Here is a 24,669-nt window from a genome sequence, read left to right as displayed (position 1 = left end):
TTATAACCTTACCCCGTGTGAAATCGGCTTTTAAAAAACAGAACCCTGGATAAGGCGTTTCTATGCAACACTGGTATTTGTAGTATGACTACATGCTTACTCAACCCACTAGTTTTGCTATCAAGACTATCACACGCACGCACAACATTGTATATTGCAGATACTCGCGGTTGATTCTTCCCTCCGGTCTCTTTGGAAGCCAATCAAATAATAAAGGATACACTCTGTAAATGCTCCATGCCTTGGCAACTTGTAGTAGTAACCTAGTTTAATAACTAGGAAAGCCTGCTGTTGAGAAAAGTCCTCCTGCGGCGAATCTTTTCATTCGATGCTGCCTTTGAGCATAAGTAGAGTTTATTTGTCTCCCCACCGTTAACCATTATAAAAACTACTACATGCGTGAGGAAAAGTAGCAGAGCCTATTTCCAAGCGTTGTCGGCCCCGAGCAACCTTTTATATTTACCCCAAGCGCCCAGCCGCAACAATAACAAGCAGGCTACGCGCTCCTGGATAGCCACCCCCCTCCCCTGCAGTTCCCACTTCTGTGCGCCTAACTATTATGTTACTCCATGAGCGAGTAGTGTGTGTGTGTATATGCGTGTGTCTGTCAGGTGACTTGGGTCACGCCGTTTTCTCTCCTCTGGGAGGGACTGCAGGGCCTCGGCTGACTTTCCTTTGACAACTGCGACGAGGAGGAAAGAAGGGGAGGAAGGAAGGAAGGAAACAATTCAAGCTCGAACCCCCCTCCCGAGAGGCAACCTGGAAGGGCGACGCGGCGGGGAAAGCGGTGCTCGGCCAGGACGAAGCCGGGGCGGGATCAGGATGAGCGAGGCGCCGGGGAAGTTGAAGGAGCAGCAGGAGAACGAAGGAACGGAGGAAAAAAAAGACCAGAAGGAAAAAGACGAGGAAGAGGAGGAGGAGGAAGAAGAGGAGGAGGAAGAAGAGGAGGACGAGATTGTCGGGCTAGCCGACTATGGGGATGAGAGTGAGTCTTTCTCGGATGGCGACCACGAGAAAAGCGGGGACGGGGCGTGTAAGTAGTTCCTGCGGTGGAAAACTGAGGGAGGACGGAGGAAGAACGAGCAGCCTCTGTGTTTTGGGCGGGTTTGCTGCCAGGCCTTTTGTTTTTTTGGGGAAGCCCAGGCGGCGGCACCCGGGTAGTGCGCCCCGGGAGTGGAGGATGGGGCAGCAGGGGTCGAGGGAGGCTGGGGGCGGCTGGGAGTTAAACTCGGGCTCCTCCCAGCTTCGTAAAGGTTGGGTTCCGTGGTGGGTGGAAACCGCGCCCTAAACATTTACCCACACACACTCTTGGGGCACAAGTTTTATTCGGGGTTAAACCGAATTGGGTCGGTGGACCCAATTGTCTGCGTAACTCGGCGTACTCCCCTGCGGTTCAGTGTGCCGTGTGAACGCATGCGGAAAGAGGGGGGGGGGGGAGCCAGCAAAAGAGAATCAGCTGGCTTGAGGGGGGGGGAGCAAAGCAAAGATGGTTCCCTTCCATCCCCGCCGTTGAATTCCAGTATTCGACAGTCAGTAAAAAAGGCTAAGCTTTCCAATCTTATTTCACCACAGGCAGTGAGTGAGGGGATGCCTTAAAAAAATCAGAACTGACAAACGGCGAACGGAGGAGTGGGCGAGATATTTTAAAAATTAAATTGGTATTTACCTTTCCCTTCAGGAGCTTGCTCTGCCTAGCTTTCTCTACTGCAATCCTTTCCCTACTACAACCCTTTAGTCTTAGATGCAGCCTTTTCTCTTGTAGCAAGGATTTTTTTAAAAAGCTATCTTTTTTTTAGCACCAGAATGGATAAGTGCTGCTTTTTTTTGTCTTTGCAAATTGGAAGTTGGTGTGGTTTAACAGGGAAAAAAATTCTGTATTTTTTCAGAGTATAAGACTCCCCCTCCCCCACCCCCAAAGAGGGGGGAAATGTTGGTGAGTCTTATACACCTAATTCAGGCATTTTGGCCTCCAGAAGCCCCACCCTTGCATCCCATTTTTGCAAAAAGTGGGTCTGTTTTTCACAAAAAGGGGGCGCGCAGAGGGTTGGAAGGCCTGCAAAGTACTCCTGTGGGATGAGGGTTGTCAAATGCACCCTCGTTTTTGTGGAAAAAATGAGCAAAAAGGGGCCATTTTCCACAAAAACCGGCACTTTGTTTCCGCCAGTCCCTAGGAGCACTTTGAAGGCCGCCCAAACCCTCTGCTCACCCTGTTTTTGCCAAAAAAAAAAAAAAGGGCAAAAAAACCCGGAAGGATTTTTGCCTTCTCCAACACCTAGGAAAGTGATGGCGAAACTATGGCATGTGCCACAAGTGGCATGCGGAGCCATACCTGCTGGAACACAAGCCATTGCCCTAGCACAGTTCCAGCATGCATGTGCACGCCAGCCAGCTGATTTTTGGCTTGCACAGAGGCTCTGGCAAGGCATTTTCAGCTTTGAGAGGGCCTGAGGAGGGTGGGGGAGGTTGTTTTTGCCCTCTTCAGCCTCCTGAGAGGCCTCTGGAGCCTGGGGAAGGTGAAAAATGAGCTTAACGGGCCCACCAGAAGTTGGGAAACAGGCCATTTCTGGCCTGCAGAGGGCCTCCAGGGAGGTGGAGGAGGCCATTTTCGCGCTTCCCAGGTATTGAATTATAGGTGTGGGAACTTGCTCATGTGCAATAGTGTGCACATACACGCTTTTGGCACCCGAGGAAAAAAAGTTTTGCCATCACTGACCTAGGAGTACTCTGCAGGCCTCCCAAACCCTCTGCCCATCCCATTTTTGCTAAAAATGGGTGGAAAATGGCCCATTTTTCACAAAAACTATGTTTTTGGAGCACTCTGCAGGTTTCCCAAACTATCTGCATTGGTCCATTTTTGCAAAAATGGGGCACGCAGAAGGTTTGGGAGACTTGCATAGCACTCCTGGGGGCTGGAGAGGACAAAAACTTTTTTTTCTTATCTCTTTGAAATGTGGGTGCGCCTTATATACCTGTACATCTTATAATCCGAAAAATATGGCAATTCACTGACATTTAGGATGTGCTGGGATTCTTTTAAATTCCTGATCCTTTCGTTCAAAACAAGTCCTGATTTCATCCTCCTTTAAGAGAAAATGCCTGTATACACCTTTGGTGGTATAGTGGAATCATTTCTTATATCTAACATAGTTTAAAAGAAATGATGGGTGGGGGTCACCTGTATTCTTGGATAAAGACAAGAAGAAACTCAGTTATTCCATCTCTGCTGCTTAGAAATATTTCTCACAATCCAAGCTGCTCCTTTTCTTTGCTATCACTGCTGTAGAGAAGAGAAGGGATAGGTCGGAAAGGCAGTAAAACACACAATTGTTCCTAGTTTGGGATTTTAAGAAGGAATGGAAAAAGAAATTGCTTCCAGGTCATTCATTTTCTTGGCTCTCTATCTTCAGCTTTGCTGGTCACACACAGTATTATTTTCCCAGGGATGCCAAATCCAAAGGTTTCCACTTAGTAATTCTACAAAGTAGGGTTCCTAATATTTTTCTCATGGCCACAAACTCTGGCAACATTGGTGGAGAAAGGAAATTTTTGATGAGGAATAAATTTGGTAGCAAGGAGACTGGATTTTTTTTGGGGGGGGGCAAAGAAGCAATTGGATTTGGGGGGCAGAGGGTCTCCGGAGATGGGTGGCATATAAATCCAATAAATGAAATGAAATTGAATTGAATGTGGATGCTGTAAAGCAAAATTTAATGTATGCATGAACAAACACAAAAATTACTACTAAGTGAGAGAAGAAGATGAAAAAGGTGGAATAAATAAAATAGTGGTCATTTAGGAGCAGATTGATACAGGTTTTTGAGAATTTGTGGGGAATTTAATAACTGAATAGAGTTTGACTTTGAGCTGGAATAGCTTATAGTTGGCCTTTAATATGAGAATAGAATGATGCTAAGACTTAGATGGGCTGGACAGCAGGCAAGATTTGCCTAGCTAGCAATATGTGAGTGTGCTAGATTGAAATATATATTTGTGTCATGCATTGTGATGATGTACAGAGAAATCTGACCTAACTTCTTGGGATGTGTTCTGAATTTTTAATAGATCCTGATATTAGGACTGGGAGTTATAATAAGGTTTTTAAGCAAATGTGGTTTTATTCCTATTCCTATTTCTTGCAGGATGTCAGAGCAGAGACACTTTGCAAACAGTAGCAAGCTACATTTTACAAAAATCTTTGAATTTTGGTTAATATTGTAGATGGAGTACTAAGCCTGGAGCCTGAGAAAGTGTACATTTGCCTTAGTGAACTAGGATTTGATAATTTTTCAAGTGCAGCTCAAACTCTTTGATAACAATTAATTCACCAGCTGTAAAAGTAGTTAATAGTGATATAGGTGTAAAATAATAAAAATAAACTATTGTTCCCTATCTATATTTTAGGAGTAAGAACAAAAAGCACACCATTGCAGAGGACTTAAGTCTGAATAGGCAGCTAACTGTATTTTCACACATAACACACATCCTAAATCCCTAATGTGATAGGTCAAAAAATGGCCTCTTACGTTTCTATCTATATATTTGTTTACATATACATCTTAAAGTTAAAAAGGTGTATTTACACACACCTATTCTTTCATTTTAAAAGATTTTAAACATTTGTGCTCCCCAAATACATATAAAGATAAATACTATAGGCAGCTATTGCTCTGAAAGATTATCTAAAGGTTTTCTGTTTCTAATTGCTTTGAGAGCAATTGACTGAGGGAACATATAGATCACTTTTGTCAGTTGTAGCTGTGTTTTGTGGGAAAGAACAGGAAGAGAAGGGGGAGGGAAGAGGGAAAGAAATGTGCATGTGACTGACAACAATTCCTCCCACTTAGGACTGTATGACTGTAACTTGTTGCTTTTATCCTATGATTTTTATTAATATTGATTGTTTCTTCATTGCTTATTTGACCTCTATGACAATCATTAAGTGTTGTACCACATGATTCTTGACAAATGTATACTTTATTTTATGTACACTGAGAGCATATGCACCAAGACAAATTCCTTGTGTGTCCAATCATACTTGGCCAATAAAGAATTCTATTCTATTCCATTCTATTCTATTCTAATGAGGTCTTTGCACTAGTATGGAATTCATACATTGGTGATCATTCAGTTTATAACATGAATATTTTTTGTGTATGTCATATACAAAACAAAAACATTGTTAAGGGATTGAGAACTTAAGCACAACTTGGAGAAAAAAAGGTTTAAGCAAACTTTTAAAATTGTATAGTGGGGCAGGTATCCAATGTGCAGATAGTGCATGTATCACAAAGACATGAAGGTTTTTTTTTTTAAGGAAGTCCCATTTCAGATCCATAAAAGGCAAGATCCATAGAAGGATTCAGAATCTCTCTGCAGCTGTGAATGTCAGTCTCATTATTGCAGGCTGTACTCCAGCCAGTTGTCCCATTGATTTTGTTTTCTTGTTTTAATAAACCAGTGTATTGGAATGATGGCACTCAACATACAATGTATAGGTACTTTTGCAGAGAATTTTTTTCTGTAAATGGATCTGCAGAGCTAAACCTTTGGGCTTAAACAGAAAATAGTTTTTACAACACTTTCAGGGCCACGTGGAATATTTTCCTTTAGACTATATTACCGGTATCTTTGTCTTTACTGAAAATGGGTAGAACTGCTTCAAATGTTAGGCTTCATACAATACAGGCCTAAACATTAAGGTTTGTGTGTTCTCATATGAATGAATAGACTTTTTTCTCTTTGTTTCAGAGGGGTTATATTAAGTAACATAGCTGACATGCAGTAGATACTCAAGCAATTTTTTAAAAAAAATATAATGTTTTGAGAAGCACTTGAACATAAATATTTCAAGTATAGATATCACAGAAATTGGTATACTTTTCCAGGTTCTTTATCAGATGTATTCCTGTGATTTAATGTTATCTAGTTTCTAAAGGGAGCAGTAATATGTTTTCTTCCAAACTTTAAAATAAAACAAGGTTGGACAAGTGTGTGTGTGTGTGTGTGTGTGAATCTTTCATTATTAAAGTTTGCACGGTTATGAGATAGGAACATGATATGGCATGTGCAATGTGAAGTTCTGATTGCAATCTGCATTTATTTCCACACTTTTGGCTTATTTTGTGAGAGTTTTTTTTTTTTCAAACTAGCAGGGAAAGATAGAAAAATAGCCAGAAAAATACTATTTAAAGATACGGTAAATATTGATCATTTCAAATTAAGCTGCCCCTTTCTGGCGCCAGAAAATAAAAGAATATTTAAATTGCAAAGAAGAGTTACAATAATACATTTAAGTTGCATTCAGATTTGGATATAAAATATAGTTTTGCACTTTAGGTACAGTATAAACTTTAAAAAAATGTTTTTATTTGGTTCTAGATTTCAGTGATCCTTTTAGTACTGAAGTTAAGCCAAGAATCCTGCTCATGGGACTGAGAAGAAGTGGAAAATCTTCCATTCAGAAAGTTGTTTTCCATAAAATGTCACCAAATGAAACTCTTTTTTTAGAGAGCACTAACAAGATCTGCCGAGAAGATGTTTCCAACAGCTCCTTCGTTAACTTTCAGATATGGGACTTTCCTGGCCAAATTGATTTTTTTGATCCTACTTTTGACTACGAAATGATTTTTCGTGGCACAGGAGCATTGATATTTGTGATTGATTCTCAGGTAAGAAGAAGAAAATTTGACTTTTAAATCATTCTCAAACCTTGAATTTGCACCAATGAACGCCACCTGAGAGTAGAGGAATAGAATAGATCCGTGGTGGCGAACCTATGGCATGCGTGCCACAGGTGGCACATGGAGCCATATCTGCTGGCATGTGAGCCGTTGTCCTAGCTCAGCTCCAGCATGCATGTGGGCGCAGGCCAGCTGATTTTCGGCTCTGGGAGGACATTTTTGTCCTCTAGAGGGCCTCGGAGTGGTAGTGGAGGCCGTTTTCACCCTCCACAGGCTCCAAGAAAACCTGTGGAGCCTGGGGAAATCAAAAAACCCCAGACATAACAGGCCCACTGGAAGTCAGGAAACAGAGGAGCGGGATCATGCGCGCATGCATGCATGGGACAGTGCGGAGGGGTTGTGCATGGTGTCATTGAATTATGGGTGTTGGCACATGCACGTACGAGATAGTGCGTGCACATATGTTTTTGGCACCTGATTTGCCATCACTGGAATAGATGATGGAGTTAAGTAGAATGTGACTCTCCAGAGAACTGCATGCAAACTTTCCTTTTACAACAGGACTCTTTCCACATCCTGGATTCTCACTGCAGAACAGTCCACCTTTTTAAACTCTTTTCCTTAATGTTATTGGAACTGGGAAATGCAGAGTAAGATCTGTACAGTTGTACAGAAACCAAAGAAAAAGCAGGAAGTCCAATTGCCTCTTGAAAAAGCATCTTTGGGATTCCGTCTTCTACTTTATTAATGAAATACTATTTAAACGGAATGGGAGTTTCATATAATGCTTTTTTGAGTAAAAAGAATTCATGTTGAAATTTTCAGTCATGTGTTTTTTGTAATTCTTTTTTTAGGATGACTACATGGAAGCATTAGCTAGATTGCACCTTACTGTGACAAGAGCATATAAAGTAAATCCAGATATAAACTTTGAAATATTTATTCACAAAGTAGATGGTTTGTCTGATGATCACAAGATTGAAACACAAAGAGACATTCATCAGCGGGCTAATGATGACCTTGCAGATGCTGGACTAGAAAAAATCCACTTGAGGTGAGAAAAGCAGTGCAATGGAGTTTGGGGAGAGTAATATTAAAAGAAGCCCCATAGTGTCAAACTTGCGGCCCTATTTGGACAGGCAGTCATTGCTCACAGTCACTCATGCCCTCATCACCTCGAGGTTCGATTATTGAAACGTTCTCTACATGGGGCTACCTTTGAAAAGTGTTCGGAAACTTCAGATCGTGCAGAACGCAGCCGCGAGAGCCATCGTGGGGCTTCCAGGATTTGCCCACGTTTCCTCAACACTCCATGGCTTGCATTGGCTGCTGATCAGTTTCCGGTCACAATTCAAAGTGGTGGTCATGACCTTTAAAGCCCTACATGGCATTGGACCAGATTACCTCCGAAACCGCCTGCTACCGCACGAATCCCAGCGACCGATAAGGTCCCACAGAGTTGGCCTTCTCTGGCTCCCGTCGACTAAACAATGTCGTTTGGCCGGCCCCAGGGGAAGAGCCTTCTCTGTGGTGGCCCCGGCCCTCTGGAACCAACTCCCCCCAGAGATTAGAATTGCCCCCACCCTCCCTGTCTTTCGTAAACTACTCAAGACTCATTCATACCACCAGGCATGGGGGAGTTGAGATATTCCTTCCTCCTAGGCCATTACAAGTTATGCATGGTATGTTTGTTTGTATGTTTGGTTTTATAATAAGGGTTTTTAGTTGTTTTATTATTGGATTGTTACATGCTGTTTTTATCATTGTTGTTAGCCGCCCCGAGTCTACAGAGAGGGGCGGCATACAAATCCAATAAATGATAATAATAATAATAATAATAATAATAATAATAATAATAATAATAATAATAATTAACTTTTTTGTAGTGGTTGCTAAGTGAATGTAAACCCATTGTTGGTTGTAGTGTGGTTTGGCCCAAAACTGAAGGTGAGTTCCAGTTTTGGGCCTAACCCTCATAAGGCCAAGGTCACATGACCACAGGATGTGCTAATGGCCATCAATGCAACCATGTTGCCAAGTGCCTGAGGTGTAGTTATGTAATCAGAGGAGGGCACAACTGTCAGAAATTTGGACTTGGGTCTTAAATCCACTTTTTCAAGTAGGTTGTAACTCTGAATAGTCATTAAATGACCAGTCATAAGTCAAAGTCTACCTGTTCGTCATTACAAACATCACTTCAACCCAATTAGGCAGTACATGAACCATGTTACCATTAATCCACTATCTGGTGAGAAAAATTCCTTGAAAATTATAAGATCAAGTCCGTATTATTTATAATCCCGTGCTCTGGGGTTTTTTCCCCTTCATTCGGTTATTACTTTGCTTTCCATCAATATATTCTGTAGGGCTTATAAAACAAGCCATAAAATAAAATATTAATTTATTTTATCCAGCATCTTTATGTATTGTTATTAAACTCTTCACAGTGTTTATTTCAAATGAACGTGTTGATTATTTTTTTCTTTTTGCAGCTTTTATTTGACAAGTATATACGATCATTCAATATTTGAAGCATTCAGCAAAGTGGTTCAGAAATTAATTCCACAGCTCCCAACTTTGGAAAATCTACTTAACATTTTTGTCTCGGTAAATATGTTTGCGTGTACATGCATTTCCTATATTTTTCGTGTTTATTGCAAAAGGACATTTTATTTTTTAATTTTTTTGAAAAATACTGCTATTATTTAAGCCATTATGAGATTCTGTATGAAACACCAAACGTGCATTCCAAGATAGGGATGGAAAATTTTCAGAAGTGGAAGGATTTCAAAATCCACCGGTACTTTGTCTTGCCAAAGTTTAGCTAAAGCCTGTTCTTTCCCTCATTCAGAGCCCACAGCTTCCAGATGTCAGGAAAGAATCTTGATTGCATTACTCAGTTGGCCTGGGGCAGAGGTGTAAGGGTCACAAAGTTGTGCTGGCAGATAATTTCCCCAGCAGTTTCATATAGATTCAAAATAGAAGTAGTGAGAGATTAAAGCCTGCAAAACAGGGGCATTGGGGCTAACCCTTCTCTAACACTAACTAGAGCCAGCCCTAGTCAAAGAATCATAGGAACACTATGCCGCCCATTCTCAGTCCCCTAATCCAATCCATAAAGATACCATGGTCAATGGTATCAAAGGTTGCTAAGAAATCAAAGAAGGCCAGGATGGTGTATGACTCCCATTGTGATCCCACCAAAGGTCATCAAGAAGAGCAAATAGTATCTCACTATTACAATTGATTATGAAGATTGACAGAAGACAGACCAGATAATTTAATTTAATTTATTTATTAGATTTGTATGCCACCCCTCTCCGAAGACATGGAGCAGCTCACAACAGAATACAATATCACAAATCCAATATGTTAAAAAGCACATAAAAAAAACCATTATTAAAACCATACAACTCAGTCATACCATATACAAATCTACCATAGCCTAGCGCTAACTCAGTTACCCCATGCCTGGTGACATAGGTGGGTTTTGAGTAAGTTATGAGGTGATCCGGAAGATGGAGCTGGTTGTAATCAATAAGTTGATGATATTCATGTATATATCTCAGCAAATGAAATGGAGATTCTGCCCCCTTGCCAGACTGAGTAAGTTATGAAAGGCAAGGAAGGTGGGGGCGGTTCTAATCTCCGGGGGGAAGTTGATTCCAGAGGGATGGGGCCGCCACAGAGAAGGCTCTCCCTCTGGGTCCCGCCAGACGACATTGTTTAGTCGATGGGACCCGGAGAAGGCTGACTCTGTGGGACCTTATCGGTCGCTGAGATTCGTGCGGCAGAAGACAGTCCGGAAGGTATTCTGGCCCAATGCCATGTAGGGCCTTATAGATCATTACCAACACTTTGAATTGTGACCGGAAACTGATGGGCAACCACTGCAGGCCGCGGAGTGTGGCCGAGACATGGGCGAATCTTGGAAGCCCCATGATAGCTCTCGCGGCCGCATTTTGCACAATCTGAAGTTTCTGAACACTTTTCAGAGGTAGCCCCATGTAGAGAGCATTGCAGTAGTCGAATCTCAAGGTGATTAGGGCATGAGCGACTGTGAGCAATGACTCCCTATCCAGATAGGGCCGCAACTGGTACACCAGGTGAACCTGGGCAAACGTCCTCCTCGCCACAGCCGAAAGGTGGTGCTCTAATGTTAGCTGTGGATCGAGGAGGATGCCCAAGTTGCTGACCCTCTCCAAGGGGGGCAATAATTCCTCCCCCAGGGTAATGGACGGACAGATGGAATTGTCCTTGGGAGGCAAAACCCGCAGCCACTCCGTCTTGTCAGGGTTGAATCTGAGCTTGTTGGCACCCATCCAGACCCTAACAGCCTCTAGGCACTGACATCACTTCCTAAAGTCTAGAATCCTAGAGTTCTAGGAAATTTATTTCTATTGTGCCATGTATTATTTTATAATTCTTCTTTAAATTTATATCCTGACTCTCAGCATCTCCGGGCAGCTATATTATTATTCATTGGCATCCCTTAGTCTTGAAAGACTATGGTATTGTGCTCTGGAAAGAGTTCCTAATACACTGTATGCAAAGCTGGAGTATCCTCTCCAGAGCACAAGGCCTGTGTAGGTTAGTATGGAGGATAAACTGTTACCAAAGCAGCAGATCACCACTCGCCATGTTTCTGAAATAATCCAATAGAATGGCAAAATCAATATGATTGGTTCCAGTTACGTCACAGGAGTTATCAGAATGTGGCTGTATAAAGTCACAAACTGCTTCTGGGACTCTGGCTCTTGATTTTTCCTCAACGTTTAGTTCTGAAGCCTTTTCCAATGATGGATATAGCCACAAGGCAGTGGAGGTTTGGACTCAGAGTTTCCCTTCTTCTAGAAGATGGTTTTGCCACTTTATCTACCATTGGGGCATAAAGCCCTCTTCTGCCTTCAAAACCGTTGACCATCTTCTGTAACCCTGGAAAAGGGCCCCTTACAAGGTGCTACCAGCCAGGCCAGCTGGACCAAGGCTTTTTAATGAGGTATTACTCCTCTAACACGATGGTATAATGGACAATGATCTTCCGTGTACATTTGAACAATTTATCCTCCCACAGTCAGGATCAAAAATTAGGGGGAAGCAGCTTACCTGCTTGTTGGTGGCAAAAAGCAGGACCAGGAATGGTGTGGTGGGAGGGACATCCCAACTGCCTGTCAGCGGTAAAATGCAATATCAGATATATTATATGGTATTATGTAATGTAGAGAGAGGGTGTGGCAGAGAAAATGACTGATAGACAGACAGACAATGATGGATAGATGGAAGATAGACTGGATGGATGGATTGTTGTGTTTGTATATATAATTGTGTGTATATGTGCATACAGTATAGCAGACCTGGGCAAGGGGCGGTCCACGGGCTGCATCCGGCCCACCCGCTGTCTGTGACTGGCCCGCCCGCTATCTGTGACCGGTCCACAGAGGTCGGGGTCCGCTCCAGTGCGAGAATGAAAAAACTCACCGCATCTGCCGGGACTCCTCCGGTTCCTGCTTTCCTGATGAATCACGCCTTCAACTCTATGCTAAAACGGGTGGGCGTGGCGGCATGGCGTGATCTATACTGCTGCGAGCAGACCAGTGACTGTGGTGCTTTGTGTTGCAGTAAAGCAAACAATTAGGGGTCTGTCCGGTGGGTCTGTACGGGTCCGCAACTTGGGTGGTTTAGGTCAGGCCAGGGTCTCGGTCTTTAGAGTGGTAAGTGCCGAAAAAAATCCCCTAACTGTGAGCAGTACAGGAGTGGTACACAGATACCACGTGCTTCCTCCCCTGTCCCCTGCAGCAGCTACTAGTGCTCTGTTCTTCTGACACTCAGGCAGAGAATTGGGACTCCCATCGGAAGAATTAGTGAAGGCTAGCTGTTAGCCCTTAAATATGTTACCGTGTTTCCCCGATAGTAAGACCCCCCCGATTGTAAGACATATGGGGGGTTTCAGGGGGGTCGGCTAATATAAGTCATACCCCGAAAGTAAGACATATGTCTTACTTTCGGGGAAACACGGTACTAAAAGCGAGGGAGGCGTCCGCTACTCCCGCCGCCGCCTTTGCTCTCCCCGCCGCGCCTGGGGCTGCCTGCTCTCCCCGCCGCGCCGAAGCCACCTTTGGTCTCTCCGCCGCGCCTGGGGCTGCCTGCCTGCCTGCTGCCATAGCCGGGCTGGGCGCGGGGCATCCTCGGCATTGGGCAGCAGGCAGGCAGGCAGCCCCAGGCGCGGCGGGGAGAGCAAAGGCGGCTTCGGCCCGGGCGAGGCCTCTTCTCCTCCGGGCAGCCGCGCCTGCCGCGCAACGCCGCCTAACGCCGCCCGCCCGGAGGAGAAGATGCCTCGCCCGGGCCGAAGCCGCCTTTGCTCTCCCCGCCGCGCCTGGAGCTGCCTGCTCTCCCCGCCGCGCCGAAGCCGCCTTTGCTCTCCCCGCCGCGCCTGGGGCTGCCTGCCTGCCTGCTGCCCAATGCCGAGGATGCCCCACGCCCAGCCCGGCTACGGCAGCAGGCAGGCAGGCAGGCAGCCCCAGGCGCGGCGGGGAGACCAAAGGCGGCTTCGGCGCGGCGGGGAGAGCAGGCAGCCCCAGGCGCGGCGGGGAGAGCAAAGGCGGCTTCGGCCCGGGTGAGGCCTCTTCTCCTCCAGGCAGCCGCGCCTGCCGCGCAACGCCGCCTAACGCCGCCCGCCCGGAGGAGAAGAGGCCTCGCCCGGGCCGAAGCCGCCTTTGCTCTCCCTGCCGCGCCTGGGGCTGCCTGCCTGCCTGCTGCCATAGCCGGGCTGAGCGCGGGGCATCCTCGGCGTTGGGCAGCAGCGGGAGGAGCCGCAGCCTCCGGAGCCGGCCAGCCGGGCGCCCCCAGGACGCACATCGCGGACCGGCCCCGCCGCGGCGCAGGAGGGATGGAGGCCAGGCCCGACGCCGCGCAACGCCGCCTAACGCCGCCCGCCCGGAGGAGAAGAGGCCTCGCCCGGGCCGAAGCCCGAAGACGAGCCGGCCCCGGGTGCCCGGGACAATGTAAGACATACCCCCAAAGTAAGACACAGTGGGGCTTTTGGGGGTAAAAAGATAGTAAGACACTGCCTTACTATCGGGGAAACACGGTAGTTCTCTTTAGTTCCACCTACGTATGTAAACAAACATTCTCACTGATGAAGTTCAACAAATCCAGATACAGATACTCTCTCAGTGATGATCACTTGTGTGCTGTTCTTCGCATATCCACCTCAGATATTGAACCTAACTTCAATGAACTTGTTCAGGCCCAAAACAGGCTAGATTACTCGCATTGAACATTTTCATGTTATTGAAATGTTTCATTTACTGTTCTTTACTAAGTTAAAGGGATGCCGGTCTTTAAAAAACTAACATGATATCTTGACCTAAAACAGCAAGTTTTTCCAAACACTCTTAAAGTTAACAATTTTCTAAAGTGAACAATCACAAGCTGGTTGCAGTTCATTATCTCATCATTAAATAATGATATCATTAGGTCCTCCATATTTTCATTGTATTATAAATCTTTAACATACTGTTTGTTTATGAAAAGATAGCATATGTATACTATATACAGCATTGGGTAGAACTGAGTTAATTTTATTAGTCTGGTCCTCTAAAACCATCCGAATTTCTCATGCGGCCCAATGGCACCCCTGCAGTATAGTATGCATTGTATATTATATATTACATATTTATTATATATTATGTATTAATTATATTGTAACAAAATCCATGTTCCCTTGTAGAATTCTGGAATTGAGAAAGCATTTCTATTTGATGTAGTAAGTAAAATTTATATTGCTACTGATAGTACCCCCGTGGACATGCAAACCTATGAGCTCAGCTGTGATATGATAGATGTTGTCATTGACATCTCCTCTATCTATGGGTAAGTTGGAGTATTTTGGTAACTTTTGTGCTTGTTTGCAATTAATGTACTGTATAATTGTCACATGGCAATGCATTTGTAATGAAAAACCTAACATTTGCATATACAATGATATGCAATTTGGTCTTTGTCAAAGTTGGGAAAAATAGTCCAAGTTATGTTGAAAATACATTGGAGAATCACACAGTTGTATTGTGTGCTTAAGTACATGTACATACATAGGAGATCCTATGATGAATTTTGAAGTGCACTGCCTGGAATGGAAAGAGTTGGAGTGATGTGGAGAAAAATTAATAAAGAGGATATGAGAATAAGGCTAGTTTATTTCCCAATAGTTTAGCCTTAAAATGGAGAATAGTTTTAGATGTGATGACAATCTGGTAATGAAAAGAGAGAGGATTGCTCAATTTCTCCCCCCCCCCCCCACTTTTTTTTAAGGCAAGACTTTTTAAATTCAGGATGATTTGACATGATACTTAATTTTTTTAGATAAAGATTATGTATATCATGCTTTATTAGGTTATACAAGAGAAATTGGGGGACAATATTGTGCTAATTTTCAGAAAACCTTTTGATATATACAGTAAGTTAATAGATTTGATGTTGAAATGGAATTTCTAAAAAATATAAATAATTGTATTTATCCATTGGTAACAGAGAGAAGGTATTTCTACAGTTTGTTATTATTTTGTATTTCCCAGAACATCCCTGAAGTATAAAAAACTGATTTTTGAGTCCAAATAGACATATAGTGTTAAGTTCTCCTACTGAAGAGGCAGGAGGCAGAAGTGTGACTAACAGCTCTTTATTGCAAGTAGTGTGAATCTAACAAAAATAAATACGACTTTAGTAAACAAGTAGTTGATGCATGGAACTCACTACCAGACTCTGTAGTATCATCACCTAACCCCCAAAACTTTACCCTTAGACTTTCCACTGTTGACTTCTTCCGATTCCTATGAGGTCAGTAAGGGACATGCGTAAGTGCACCAGAGTGCCTTCCGTCCCCTGTCCTAATGTTTCTCTTTTAGTAGTATCATGTATATAAATATTATTATATCTTTGTACGTACTTGAAACAAACAAACAAACAAATAAAAAGGCCAGCCAGGCAAGTTCTCTTTAAATAGAGGGCTGCCGGCTGACTGAACCAATCAGCGCTCTTTATTATCTCACTCTTCAAAGTGGACCTTGGTGTAAACAGTTAGTTTAAATTTAAATGCTTAATACACAACATATAGTTTGATGTTATTATCAAAATCCTCTTAATCAGTGGAGGCTCGAGTGTATCTTTGGCCAAGAGGATCTATAAGTAGATCTAAATCAGCTACTGTACTCCTGTTAACTTCACACTTGCTTTGCAGCAGGGCATTCTGTTTGTGGTTTCCTTTACACATAGTTCAGCAGTTGCAATGGTGCTACCTGGTGCAGTAAGTGTAGAACATCTAACAAAGCAATTTGATTGATTCTTAATTAGCCATTCAGCCAAATTCAGTATTTTTTTTCTTTGGTTTTGTGAAATACAAAGTCTAAATGATTTTAATAAAGGAAGACCTTTTCTCTGTATACTATTATAGATTTCGATGATTACTAAAATCATCCAAGAAAATTTGCATCTGCAGATTGTAGTTTGTTCATTGATTATTTTAATTATTTACTGTTACTGTTACTGATGTAACAGATAACATAAACAGAGTTGGAAGGGACTTTGCAGGTCATCTAGTCCAACCCTCTGCCCAAGCAGGAGACTCTACATCTGCCTACCTAAGATCAAACTTACAATCTCCTGATTGTGAGGCAAAAGTTCCACCACTAAGCCACAGGAGCTAGCAAGCAAACTATTTCTGCAATCTAAAAAGTTGTTCCCTGTAGTATTTGAAAGGTCCCACTCTTAAAGCTTTCAGGCAACGTTTCAACTGCCATCTCCAACACATTTCTGTTTGAATGTTTCTTTGTTCTTTCCCCAATTTTTATTTATTTGTTTGTTTATTTGTTTGTTTATTTATTGTATTCATATTTGTTACATTTTAATCATATTTAATCTGTAAATAGATTAAATGAGAACTGTTCCCATTTTGTATGGTGTACTGTATATGGTTGTAGATTAATGTTAATGTGTTCTTTGTATTCTATATATTTTAACATCTTAGTTTATGATCTTAATATTAATATTTTAAAAATTGGTTGATTGAAAAAAAATTGCATTACACCACTATGTTAGTAATGCTTTATGTATCATATATGTATCATATATGTATATTTAATATGAATTCTTTTAATTTACTGTGGTTATCTTCACCAATACTATCACAGCTGTTTTATAATTCAGTAGATTATAGTTGGATATACTTTAAGCACATAATATGTAATTTATATTTAAATAATACTATAAGAAGAATATAGTCCCTAGACCATAACAAATTAATGCTGTGTTTTTTCAACTCTCTCCTTTCACAATCCTATTAAGGCTCAAAAAAGATGGTGCCGGAACACCTTATGATAAAGAATCAACAGCAATTATAAAATTGAACAATGCCACAGTCCTTTACCTAAAAGAAGTGACAAAGTTCCTTGCACTAGTCTGCTTTGTCAGAGAAGAAAGCTTTGAGAGAAAAGGTATTCAACTGTTTTGCCTAAACCTGTCTATAGTCTAGTTTTCCTTTGTAAGAAAATGTTTCTCTGTCTTGATCCTATAGTCGAACACAATGTTTCTCTACATTGTGTAGAGAACACAGTCGAACACAATGTATCTACTTTAAGATATGTGGCCTTCAACTCCCTGGACTTCCAAGTTAGCATGTTTCCAGCCAGCATCGTATCAAAATCAAACTACCAAAAATATATAACTATTTAGTAAATGTAAGCATTGAGATAGTGTTGAGAATGGGTTGAAGAATGGAATTAATTTCAGCATTCTATGTTAGAATTGACTAGATTGTGGCAGTGTATTTTACTATGTAGCTAAAAGGATAAAAACAAATGTAGCAATCTTCTAATTTATCTAATTTATGTAGATTCGTAAACAGAAGGTAAGGCAAATGATGTAAATTTAGATTTAATGAACATTTCCTATAACAAAACAATTTGTCAAATATTTTATTATATGTAGTCACTGCAAAGCAGCTACATTGTTAAACCTAACTGCATATTAAAGATTCCCAAATGAACACAAGAAATCAAAAATGTTCTAAATGAAATCAGGTGATATTCTGTCTTATATTTTCTTTTTCTTCCTTCCCACAGCTGATGTGTCTTATATGTCAGCATAATAATTAATAGAATGTGTCATTTGCATTCTTCTTTGTAAAGCTGTTGGGATGTATAAACATAGTTAAGCAATCTGGAGAGATGGCACTGTGGTTCAATTTAAGGTTTAAGGTGATAGCTGGGATAGGGGAGGAAAACCAGCTTTAGGTCCACTCACACTCATGAAAACTAATTGGTGACTTTGGGCCACCTACACCTTTTCATCCGAGTGTACACTGTTATGGGGAAAACTGGAAAAGAGAGTGCTTCATCCATTGCTTTGAGATTGTGGATAGAATTTGTGATTAATAAATAAATAAACAAACAAACAAACAAACAAAAACAGTTTTTGGCCAGTGCACAGAAAATTAGATATAATGCACACTTATTTTAAAACTGGGAATTGTAACACAGGTTTCAGCAAACTATTGTATTTACAAGAAGTTTCAAGGAGTCTGTTCTTTCAAAGGAAAAATACCATTGGATATGCCTTTTGGGATCCTGTCCAAAGTTTTTTTCTTTATTTTTTGTTTCCTTTCCCAAAAGCTTCTGGAAAATACTTTCTCAATTAAAAAAAAAATCCTCTTCTCTTTCTCTATATACATCATACATATTTTAAATCATGGGCTCAGTATATATTTTTTCTTTTGATAAATAAATAATGATAGTACTGCCTGGTGATTAAAACTAGGCTAAACCCCATTTTAATAATACAAAATTAGATCTAGTGAGTAAATTTGTTATCAAGTTTCAAGCTGTTAAGGTTTTTTTAATCAGGCAGCCTAAATAGGGAAAAAAGGAGGGGAGAGTGGTAGTTGGACTATGGAAAATTGTTTTGTTTTTCACGTTTTACTTCGAGGAAATTACAATTTTTAAAATAATAACAACTTTGGGCAGAAGCTCAAAGAAGCAAAACAAAAACAATAGAATATAACAACAACATAATAAACAAAAATACTTGCTCCATTGTCCAAACTAAAAAGCACACCTGAACAAGATCATTTTCAGACCCTTAGGAAATGCAAAGAGGGAAAGAGCCAGACATACGTTTGTGACAAGAGTATTCCATAGTTTGAGGACTAGCATTGAAAAAGCTAGTCTGTGTCTCTACAACCCAGGAAACTTTGGAGGAGGTAAGACATTCAGCATGCCGCCTCTTGGTTTTCAGACTGGACCAACAGATTCACATGTGTTTTCTTTTTCCTTAGGACTAATAGACTACAATTTCCACTGCTTCCGCAAGGCCATACATGAAGTATTTGAAGTGAGAATGAAAGTAGTCAAAACTCAAAAGAATCAGAACCAAGTACAGAAGAATAAAAGGGCCACACATAATGGCACACCTAGAATGCAACTGTAGCTGAACTCTTAATGCCCACTGGTAGCACCTATCGCCTATTATTTGCTGTAATGGTATCAGACAAATGGGACTGGTGAATCAGTTGGAATTTTCCACACTAGCCACTCTTCAAAACACTGTAAATCATATTCTGTGTTCATGTTAAGGACAGGACTTGTTTTGCACTTTCGACTGATTTCATGATGAAAATGGACTTTTGATAAACAAAATGTTACTTTTTATGTATAGTCTTGAGTAGAATATATATCATAGTATGCCTACATGCTGCACACAAATGAACAATCAAGAGAACGTGGTAAGATGACTTTTTAACACCTGTGAATATTTTCCATTTTGTTAGCTGGAAATTAAAAGTACAGTACAATAGCAATAAAAACATTTGCGAGGTGTCCTTACTGGTACACTTAAAATTGTTTTTAAAATATCTTTGAAATTGAGTGTCTCCCCAATCATTCCATAAATTCTGGGAAAAATCCTCTTTATTCTTTATATTGTGTCTACATAAGAGTAACCTTCGATAAACAGACTTATTTTGAAATGGATGCATGTTGTGTCTGGTTTGTTTATTTTTTACATTTGAGAATGACTGGAAAAAGTACCGTGGTTTAATAAAAATGGGGATTTTAATAATTTTGTGCAGAAAGGATAAAGCACAAGTACATAATGACTCCAAAAGAGAAATGTCCGGTGCCTTTTAAATCTGAGTGACATTGTTTACTCCTGAGAGTTACATTATATACTATAAAGTGAATACTAACAAGGCAGAAGATCTAGAGTCTAGAGGGATCCTGCCTTTAATTTCAAGAATGGTGTGATAGAAAACTCCAGTAATTTCTAGAAACATAGGCAATAACCAGCATTGAAAAATTGAAGAGTCGACTTTTTCTTGGAACATTTCTGAGAATTCCAGAAGCTGTTTGCAGTATTGCAGAAAGGATGTCTCATATGAAACATGTCGGCTGAAACCATTTTCAGTTTGGATTAATTACTTCTGGAAACTACCTATTCACTCCTTGAATGCCGTAGTTCAAAGAGACACTGAATATTTTGAACTGATGGAGTTTGCATTTGCTTGCTAGAATTCTGGTAAACAGCAGTATAACATAAGGCTGTGAAGACATACTTGTTTTGAGTTGAATAATAATCATTACTAATTCATAGGATTCTCTCTAGTTTTGCTTATCTTTATAAATTTATTTATTTATTTATTTATTTATTAGATTTGTATGCTGCCCCTCTCCGTAGACTCGGGGCGGCTCACAACAATAACAATAACAATGTAAAAAACAAATCTAATAATTTTAAAAACACTAAAAACCCCATTATTAAAAGCAAACACACACACAAACATTCCATGTATAAACTGTATAGGCCCGGGGGAGATGTGTCAATTTCCCCATGCCTGACGGCAGAGATGGGTCTTAAGAACTTTACGAAAGGCAAGGAGGGTGGGGGCAGTTCTAATCTCCGGGGGGAGCTGGTTCCAGAGGGTCGGGGCCGCCACAGAGAAGGCTCTTCTCCTGGGTCCCGCTAAATGACATTGTTTAGTCGACGGGACCCGGAGAAGGCCAACTCTGTGGGACCTAACTGGTCGCTGGGATTCGTGCGGCAGAAGGCGGTCCCGGAGGTATTCTGGTCCGATGCCATGAAGGGCTTTATAGGTCATAACCAACACTTTGAATTGTGCCCGGAAATTGATCGGCAACCAATGCAGACTGCGGAGTGTTGGTGTGACATGGGCATATCTTGGAAAGTCTATGATTGCTCTCGCAGCTGCATTCTGCACGATCTGAAGTTTCCGAATACTTTTCAAAGGTAGCCCCATGTAGAGAGCATTACAGTAGTCGAACCTCGAGGTGATGAGGGCATGAGTGACTGTGAGCAGTGAGTCCCGGTCCAGATAGGGCCGCAACTGGTGCACCAGGCGAACCTGGGCAAACGCCCCCCTCGCCACAGCTGAAAGATGTTTCTCTAATGTGAGCTGTGGATCGAGGAGGACGCCCAAGTTGCGGACCCTCTCTGAGGGGGTCAATAATTCCCCCCCCCCAGGGTTATGGACGGACAGATGGAATTGTCCCTGGGAGGCAGGACCCACAACCACTCCGTCTTATCCGGGTTGAAAGGTATATCATTTTCTTCTGGTTTTCTTCACACCAGATAAATGATTGGGCAATTAAGGATAGCTTGTTCTTTCCAGTTAATGAAGTTAAAAATGAAAAGCTTAAAGGAAACATCCTTTTTGAGACAAAGCTTTTGAAAATCAAGAGATTTATTTAGCAATTATGCCACTCTCTCACACTCTATAAAAGTGTTTCTAGTTTTTCCAAATAGCGGATTTAAAATGTTAGTATAGTATTGGAAATGCATATGATTATGAATTGAGGTGTACATGTAATATTCAATTTCACTATCATTTTTTATTATTGATATGTTACAATCATTGAAAGTGACCCACTAGAGACAGCTAATATAGTAAAAAAGTACCTTAACAGTATAATTTCAGGGAAAGACACAAGTTAGATTACTAGTTATTCAAGTCTCATGTTTTGTAAAGATCTCCCCCCACCTGTTCATTTTTAAATTCTGATTTGAATTATTAAACCATTTGAATTACAAAAAGGTATTTTTCCTCCTCTGGTAGTATGTGCATATGCATATGTACATTTGTGTATTAGTGTAAAGGCAAACTAATATTCATACCAAAAAATAGAGCTACAAATTGCCTAGGAATTGTAACATTATCTATGTTGAACAAGCAAGTAACTCCAGATCTGCTCATCTGAAATAAAGCATCTCAATTCAATGACAAACCTAACACATACATATGTATCTGAAGGGCAGTGCTACACAGGGTAGGCCTTATGGAATGAGGAAGGCAGCAATCTTATCTGCCATTCTATAATTCAAATTCAGTTCAGCCAAGAAAAGAGTACTGTACTTAAATGATATTTGGGGGCATTCTGGCAGCATTTTAGTGATCCAAACTCCAATAATGTGAGCAGAGAATTCCATAACCCAAAATAAATACTTAATTCATTAGAATATTATAGTCCAGAGTTCAAGAGTTACATTTCTAACATCGCCAGAAGGGAGAGCTGTTTCTCTACTACCGGTACTAGCATTGCTTCATTCATATTCAGAAGGAAATCTATACAAATGGGGGGGAAATGACAGGCCATTTTTCTGTCAACTGTTCTCCATGAGTCTGGATTTATTTCTATGGTGGTTTGAGGAGCTTTTATTCTACTTTAATCATATACAGTACTTCCAAGTGGTGTATAGCTGTAACCTCAATGTCTGTAGTGTACAATATTGCAGCAAATTCAAGAAATTCTAATCTATAACTGCATTTCATGCATTCAGGCTAATGGTGCTATTGTACATCACACAAATGCATTCTTTCCATTGCCAAAGTTCCAACAGCTTCTAAAATACTAGGTATATCCCAGCCTTATATCTAGTGAATATTCCACAAATGGGGAGCTTCTAAAGAAAAAAAATGGTCACAAAAGATAGGGACTCTTGTAAGCACTCTGCGGACACAACTTGAACCTTCAGTTTCACGATGGATTAAAGGGATACAGGGGCCAAACTATGGATGGGCTGGCTGCTAAAACAAATCAAGGTTATGGCATACACTTGAAAGGAGAATAAAGATATTTAAAAAAAGAAAAAAGAAAGGAGAGTGGGCTCCGAAGTCTGCAGTTGTGGTCTCTGACCAGAACAAAGAATGCTTATTCACAGAGAATATGTACATGTAACACTTGTAGCAATTGTAGGTGGTTAGAAGACAGAACAGTAACAAACAGACATGTTGCATAGCTCATCTGAAAGTTAGGAATAGAGATAACCAGGAGCAAATGGAATGTGTATTGGGTAACTCCTGAAACATTCATTAGCCAAGACTTAGGAATAGGGACGGATGGAGGCCAATAGTACAAATTGTTAGTTCATTACTAAAATGTTTATTAGATTATATTTCTTCTTATCCCTGCTTGTTATGCATTCTGTTTCAGCAAAAACGTATAAAGCCTTTGTCCTGGGTCTTTAGTATAATGGGACCACTTTTCTTGGAGCACTCCAATAAAAAGGAAATGAAACCTTCACCTCGTGGTTTGGTGTCCTTCATCAGCGTGGGCACTAGGCTTGGACCCACATTGGGGAGAACATTATGTTGGATTTTAAAGATAGTAACCCGCTTGGAAGCCAACTGGCAAGCAACAAAGCTCTGATAGTATTGGTATTAATTAATAATAATAATAATAATAATAATTTATTAGATTTGTATGCCGCCCCTCTCCGAAGACTCGGGGCGGCTCACAACAAGTATTATATAGGACATCAGAAATTCTAAGTAAAAAAGCTGGAGCAAAGCACCATGTGACCTGCTACATGCAGTATGTCTATAAAGAATTGTGTTTGGGTTCACACATGACACTTCGTAATAAGTCGTGAAATTGTGGTACTTAACAAAAGCAAACACATTGTGGTCAAGGATGTACTATGTGTAAGCACCTGTTTTGTATGTATGTATGTATGTATGTATGTATGTATGTATGTATGTATGTATGTATGTATTTATTTATTTATTTATTTATTTATTTATTAAATTTGTATGACGCCCCTCTCTGCAGACTCGGGGCAGCTCACAACAGCAACAAAAAACAATACATAATACAAATTCAATAATTAGAAAACTAAAAACCCATAATTTAAAAAACATGCACACAACATACCATACATAAACAGTATAGGCCTGGGGAAGATATTTCAGTTCCCCCATGCCTGACGGCAGAGGTGGGTTTTAAGGAGTTTGTGGAAGGCAAGGAGGGTGGGGCAGTTCTAATCTCAAGGGGGAGCTGGTTCCAGAGGGTCGGGGCCGCCACAGAAAAGGCTCTTCCCCTGGGACCCGCCAAAAAAAAATTGTTTAGTCGACGGGACCTGGAGAAGGCCAATTGTGTGGGACCTATCGGTATCCCTAAGGTGTTTTTTTTTCCAGAAGGCAATTTGGACTTTCTTGTTTTTTCTTTGAAGACATTTCGTTTCTCACCCAAGAAGCTTCTTCAGCTCTGACAGGGTAGTGGGGAATGGAACGATTTTTATTCCTTGCAGACAGCTGGTCATTTGCATCCTTTTAGAGGCTCCTCAAAGCACTTGAAAGTTTATCTGTGTCCTCAGACTACTACAGGAACCCAGGAGCACTACTCAGATGACCCTGAGGATACAGATAAACCCCCAAAACCTCTAAACTTCTAAAACACTGGTTCTCAACCTGGGGGTCGGGACCCCTTTGGGGGTCGAACATTTCACAGGGATCACCTAAGACCATGAGAAAAGACAAATTTCCCATGGTGTAAGGAACTAAAGCTTCTATTCTCGTGCCTTGGAAAATATTTTTACAATCCGACCAATCACAGAAACAAAGAAGATTGACGGCAGAAAAAGACCTCCTGGTCCATCTAGTCTGACCTTATACTATTTCCTGTATTTTATCATAGGATGAATATGTTTA

At 41.1% G+C, this 24,669-nt stretch overlaps 1 protein-coding gene across 2 annotated transcripts; it reads left to right on the top strand.

Annotated features, from left to right (window-relative positions):
- Positions 1-371: 371 nt before the first annotated feature.
- Positions 372-19,699, top strand: RRAGD (Ras related GTP binding D). Of its 2 annotated transcripts, none has more exons than XM_070733201.1 (7): positions 372-1,033; positions 6,379-6,668; positions 7,535-7,734; positions 9,173-9,287; positions 14,410-14,552; positions 17,019-17,167; positions 19,006-19,699. In XM_070733201.1, exons 1-7 carry the CDS (start codon positions 823-825, stop codon positions 19,155-19,157), a joined length of 1,260 nt encoding a protein of 419 aa, XP_070589302.1. In that variant the 5' UTR covers positions 372-822; the 3' UTR covers positions 19,158-19,699. The 2 variants fall into 2 exon arrangements, with proteins under 2 accessions (XP_070589302.1, XP_070589303.1); XM_070733202.1 differs by having other exon boundaries at positions 484-985.
- The last annotated feature ends 4,970 nt before the right edge of the window (positions 19,700-24,669 follow it).

This window comes from Erythrolamprus reginae, chromosome 1 (assembly GCF_031021105.1).
Source record: "Erythrolamprus reginae isolate rEryReg1 chromosome 1, rEryReg1.hap1, whole genome shotgun sequence".
In the NCBI taxonomy this organism is placed as follows: Eukaryota; Metazoa; Chordata; class Lepidosauria; order Squamata; family Dipsadidae; genus Erythrolamprus; species Erythrolamprus reginae.
The sequence above is the reverse complement of the archived record's forward strand: the minus strand, read 5'-3'. Positions and strand labels throughout refer to the sequence as shown.